Genomic DNA, 6,331 nt, shown 5'->3' on the forward strand with positions numbered 1-6,331 from the left:
TCAAATCATCATATTTGGATCGTGAATGCTTCAACTATATGAAAACTTTTGAATCACAATCTTTTCAAATAATTCTTACATGTAAGATTTTATATAACACAAAAGACACAAAAAAATTAACCTTTTTATAATAAACTTTTCAATAAATGCTAATTAAATATAATATAAGTTATAAACTTTTGAGTGTTAAATTATAATTAAGAAAACTTTTGAGTTGTATTAGTTAAAAAGGATTTCAAATTAATGTGGTTTAAGGAATTAAAAAAAAAGAATTTCAAATACATGAAATTGAAAAAAAATAATAATAGTTTTATAAGTATTTATGATATAGGAAAAGAGAAAAATTAATTTTTTTTTTTTTTTATAGAAAAACTCGGTTGAGTTGGGTTGCTAACCGTATAGTCCGGGACCTTCACAAATGCGTTGTTGTTCGTGCGCTACACTCGACCACGGCAATGGAGGCACTAATCTCGTCGTACGGCGACACTTCTTCCGACTCAGAATCAGATTCTCAACCGCCGCTTGCCGCTTCCGTTGACAACCACTCACCACCGCCATCCAGTCTTCCTTCACCGCCTATCGACCTTCTTAACCCTCCCAATTCATCCGGTAAGTCCAGCAAACGCCTATACGTATTGTACTTAAACCCTAAAAAGCAAGGACACCAAAAAAATCGGAGCTTGGAGCGTTCGAATTTTTATGATAAGTTTTGGTTTCTTTTCAGGAACGTTCGATTACTTGCAGCGTAATTCGGCCAGTAGAATTCGGAGCTTCCCTCACATCGAAGGCAATTACGCATTACATGTTTACATCCCAGGTTTCATTTCTCTTTTGTTTTTCTGTTTTTGCCTCACAGTTTGAAACATTTTACACCTCCTACATTTCTTGGTACTAACTCTGACTTTTAAAATCACAAAATACTTGATCGATGGACGTCTTTTACTAAAAATTCTGAATAAAATTGACAAAGAAAATGAGGACCTTGTGGATCAAAATCAGTAAAATCAAAATGTTTGAAATTTGTGAATCAGTATGGGACATTCATAAAGGAAATTCCTGCAATTTTTACATGGAAAGGGGATTCAAAGATTGGGAAAAAGTTTCTTATATAAACTAAGATTGACATTTAGAAGTCGTAATCTGTGAGTTCAAAGTCTTTGTTTTATACTCTATTTTTCTTGACACGAAAAGTTGAGATTTGACTTATAGTTGTGTAATTTGTTAGATTTTTACAACATATTATTAGGCAGTATTTGGTTTGCAGGATTTTATTGTCAAACTCCTGATCTTTAAAGTACTGACTGCTTCACTGACAGTATTACATTGCAACTGTTTATTTGTTCTTAATGAGATTGCCTGACATAAACCACTTATATTATATAGTATTTATACCATCTGAAAGAAAGAGAGAGCTGGCCCTGTTTTTGAAGAAAGCCACTTCACTTATACCAGATCTTCATGTTGTGGATCTTGATGTTCCATTGTCCATGCTGCTAAAAGATGAAGAGAAGCTAATACAAGTTGCCTTAGGGAGGGAATTTCACATAAGTCTTGGAAGAACTGTTCCCATTCGTGTTCATCAAATAGACTCAATGGTCGCAATGCTTCGCCAAAAACTTCAGTTTCAGAAACGGTGTCAACCTTAAACCCTTGAAAATCTACAACATCAAACTTTGTATAAGGTTTTAGTTTAATTTTAGTTTTTGGAAACAGGTATCTGATTGATTTCAACAAGTGGGAGGTTTTTGTGAATGATGATCAGACACGTACATTTCTTTCGGTTGAAAATACAACGCGAGGTGTAGCTGAGGTAACGAAACAGATCCAAACCGTTAATGAGGTTTACAAGCTGCACAATCTTCCTGAATTTTACAAGGTTAGTTAGTGTTGGTGTTGATAGGACTTAATTAATAAGTCCAGTTCTGTTTGATTTACATGTGAGATTATAACATAAAGAATGGTGTGTTATTTGAGACTACGTACAGGATCCTCGGCCTCATATATCAATAGCATGGGGAGTGGGGGATATTAGTGAATCTGTTAAGAGAGTGGTGGAAGGAGAAATGAGAAAAAATGTTGGAGGAAGATGTATGTTTACCTGCAAATTTAGTAGCATTGTGTGTAAAATTGGCAGTAAAACCTATAATATATGTGGATGAATCTCAACTACAATGAACATGAGTTGGGAAATATTTTGTAAATGCAATAAGGTTCCTCCATGCTGGACCAATTTCTATTTGATCCATTTATCATGTCCAATTGTCCATCCATCCAATCCCTCAGTTTGACAAACACACACCCAATATTATGAATCAGTCTCAATAGTTTCATTTTGTCATATTTCTGTGTATACCGTCTTTAATTAGATCAATTTCGTGTTATTAAAATAAAATATGATAGCGTTTTGTGTTGTGTTTTTAATACTAAACAAAAAAATGTTCTGTAATTTCTGAGACCCATTGGCACCATTCTACCTGTATAAGGTGGGACATAATTGAAAATAAGTTTTTCCATAAATAAAATTCCTAACCAGAGACCGGGTCAATGGACACATAAAGTGACAGTTTGGTATCTCTCTCTCTCCATTGACTGCGACTTTAAAAGAGGCACTGCATCAATAATTTGATTTGAAGGAGAAATTCTATAAAAGTGGATCAAATCGTAACATATTTCTTAATGCGTTTATTATTAATAAAAATTTATCCTATTAAGAAAAGACGTTCATTATAATGATTTATTGTGAGTTTAACTTTTACTTTTCATAATATTATATAGTACAAATGACCAGTGCATGATATTAAATAATTAAAGGCTTACAAAATGAGGTTATATTGTCATTTTAGGTTGCAGTTTTAGGTCATATTTTACCAAAAAAAAAAAAAAAAAATTAGTTTGAAAATGTAGCTATGATTGGAAGTTAGCAACGGAAGCTATAACTTTTATAATTCTCATCTATCTGTCTGTTTTTAACTTTTTGGAATTTTGCCCCAAATGTTTTACATTTTGATAGATTTAGTTCCTATAACAAAAGTTTTTATTTTGATAGATTTAGTCCCTACAAACAAAGTTTTCATTTTGATAGATTTAGTCCCTACAAACAAAGTTTTTATATTTTGGCAGATTTAGTTTCTGCAACAAAGGTTTTATATTTTGTCAGATTTAGTCCACACAACAAATGTTTTATATTTTGACAGATTTAGTCCTTATAAAATCTTTTGACAGATTTAGTCTCTACAACAAAGGTTATACATTTGTTAGAAAGGGTAAATTACACCAATAGTCCCTCGTACAAATGCCAGAAAGCGTGTTTAGTCCCTATTTTCAAAAATTAACTCGGACCGTCCCTCGTTTGCTTAAAACTTGCATGTTTCGTCCCTTAAATGTGTTTTTGTTACAAATGTAGTCCACACCCCATTTGAAATGACTAAAATGCCCTTAAATATTTATTTATTAATCAATTTAATATTATTTAAAACTTAAAAAAACAACTCTCTCTAATCTCTATCTCTCTTAGTTAAGCTGCAAAATACCACAAGTCCACAACCACCTTCGATGTCACACAAACACATATACACATACACACACAAACTCTCTCTCTCTCTCTCTCTCTCTCTCTCTCTCTCTCTCTCTTCTTCAACACCTACTCTTAGTTTCCCCAACCCATCTGCCCCTTCACTTCCAAAACCCTCACTCTATTTTTACTGATTAGAGATAACAGAGTAACATAAAACACACACACACACACATATGTGTCTGATGCGATATCGAGATAGATGGAAAGTGAGATGGAGATGTAGCACGATACAAAGAGAGAAGTAGGCTGAAGAGACAAACTCGATGAAAATGGCAGTTCCCTTCTTCTTCGTCCTTCTTAAATCCAAAAATTGAAAATGATGAAGGTTTCGATTTTGATTTTGAGTTTCAAGTTCGGTTTGATTTTATTTCGATGGATTCGCCTTGGACCTGATTTCGATTGCGGTGAGATGTCATAAAATCGTGATCGATTGAAATTGGTAGCTTCGATGGTCGTTGGGGAAAGGGAAAGAGAACGTGTTTGCGGTGAAAGGTGGTGGTGCCAGAGGAGTTGGTGCTCACACAGATATGTGGTGGTGCCAGAGGAGCTGCATGTTTCCGGTAGCGGTGACGACTCCAACGAGGGCTTGAGGTGTATACCGATGGCCTCATCGGTGGCTTCAGGTCCGCCATCGATGACAAAACCATGGATTTCCTCAAACCATTCTTCTCATGTCCTGATCTCCACACCTTCCTCATCCGGTCGTTGCATCATAAACAGAGCTTGGTGGGTTGTGATGGTAGCCTGGTTACTTCACCGGAAAATCGAACCTATTGAGTGACCGAGTCACTAGATTATGATGTTATTCTCCGGCACTCGGAAAAGAAAGTAAGAAAAAGAGTAGATGTGGCTGGTCTCGCCAGAAAAAAGAAGAGGATGAGGAGTTGTTTAGGTGTTTGTCGAGAGTGAATGAGACAAAGGGAAGGAAACTGGGGAAAAGGGAAGGGGAAGGGTGGGTCGGTGCATATTTATTATTATTATTATTATTATTTTTAATCTAAAAATGATAAATAAAAATTAAAAAAAGAAATTCTTAAGGGCAAAATCGTCTTTTTATGTCTGGAGGGATGAAGTGTGTAACTTTTAACCAAATGAGGGACGGTCCGACTTAATTTTTAAAAATAAGGACTAAGCATGCTTTCTTGCATATGCACGAGGAACGATTGATGTAATTTATCCTTGATAGAATTAGTCCGTGCAACAAAAGGCTTTATATTTTGGAATTTGGAAGATTTAGTCCTTGTAATTTTTTAATTTATAGAAAAAATCCCTGTAAAGTTTTTTCTTCAAAAACAGTTCATATGTGTAAGATTTTTGTATTATGACAGGTTTGACCATTATGTACGAAACTAATTACAAAATTGTCTCTGTTAGCTTTTACTAAACTGCCGAGAATACATAAAAAAAACTCGACCCCATTGTATAACATGAGTTTTATTATTTTTATTTTTATTTTTTTTTCTGGTTTATATAAATAAATATTCGACAAATATAACTGTAAGCTTTTGAGATATGTTAGTTATATTAAATTTAAAAGTTAAAACTTAAAACTTATAAAAACAAAAAACTCAAAAACTATTTGAAGTAATTTTTGAATTTAGAGTTTCTAGTTTAAAATGATGGTTTAATCTCATACTTCCGAAGAAGTTTTTCTTATTTAAATAATTTATTGAAGTTATTCTCTCAAAAAATCTAGGGGTGGAATTGGTACAATACCAATTCGTTTTTTCTTAAACCGTGTACCGTACCAATTATAATTGGTATAAAAAATTTGCTACCGGTACCGTACCAATATATTTGGCTACCAATAAGTTCAGTTGATACAAATTGATAATGATATATACCGATTTCTTTTATTTTTCTATTATAAGATTTTAAAATAAACAAATACATTTGGTATTTTTGATGTTTAGCAAAGAAATTAGTTACACAGTTATTTTAATTTACAAAAGAATTCTATTGAAAGTAAAGCTAAAGTAACGTTTTAATTTTGTGTTTTAATGTGGTAATAACTATTGACTAATGCGACCAAATAACTTATATAATGTTCTTAAAACTGTAAACACTAAACACAATTAACAATTGAAAAATACAATTTCGTTATATATATATATATATATATATATATATATATATATATATATATATATATATATATATATATATATATATATATATATATATATATATATAATATGAATTAGTTGGTACGGTATTGCCATGATATTTAAACTTTGATACCATTACAACACCAAGATTATTCAATTGGTAAGATACTACCAACCAAATATGTTGGCTACCCAATATATTGGCTACCAATTTTTTCAGTTCGGTTGATAGCATGTTGGTTGGTTTTAATTTGGTATAATTTTGACACTCCGTCAAACACGCTCTTATATTGTAGAAACCCATAAAATGATAAATCAAATATTTACAGTTTTTATATTTATATATAATACATTCTATAAAAAAACAAATTGACTGAATTTAGGGTGGACTCTGGTTTGTTGAGTTTTGACTTTTGACCCCAATTTCACTAGGCTCCATATTTAGTATTCTCACCAGGAAAGTTCATCTCTGTTGTAAATTTCGTTCCTATCTACTTTTTCTGTCTATCTTAACATATACGTTAAATAACACTAAAAGAACAAAATATTACATAAAACAATTTCTTTGAAATGAATATTATATTTACGTCATAGTGTCACAATCAACAAATTTTTGGTTGTAGTGGTTTGATTATTAATCGAGACTAAA

General features: G+C 32.3%; 1 protein-coding gene across 2 annotated transcripts; it reads left to right on the forward strand.

The window, feature by feature from the left end:
- The first annotated feature begins 369 nt into the window (after positions 1-369).
- Positions 370-2,259, forward strand: LOC111905855 (uncharacterized). 2 transcript variants are annotated; one of them, XM_023901588.3, is made up of 5 exons: positions 370-609; positions 725-817; positions 1,384-1,633; positions 1,714-1,876; positions 1,975-2,259. In XM_023901588.3, the coding sequence occupies exons 1-5, from the start codon at positions 456-458 to the stop codon at positions 2,008-2,010; spliced, it is 696 nt and encodes a 231-aa protein (XP_023757356.1). In that variant the 5' UTR covers positions 370-455; the 3' UTR covers positions 2,011-2,259. The 2 variants fall into 2 exon arrangements, with proteins under 2 accessions (XP_023757356.1, XP_023757354.1); XM_023901586.3 differs by having other exon boundaries at positions 371-609; positions 1,986-2,259.
- Positions 2,260-6,331: the final 4,072 nt, after the last annotated feature.

Source organism: Lactuca sativa, chromosome 8 (assembly GCF_002870075.4).
Source record: "Lactuca sativa cultivar Salinas chromosome 8, Lsat_Salinas_v11, whole genome shotgun sequence".
Classification (NCBI taxonomy): Eukaryota; Viridiplantae; Streptophyta; class Magnoliopsida; order Asterales; family Asteraceae; genus Lactuca; species Lactuca sativa.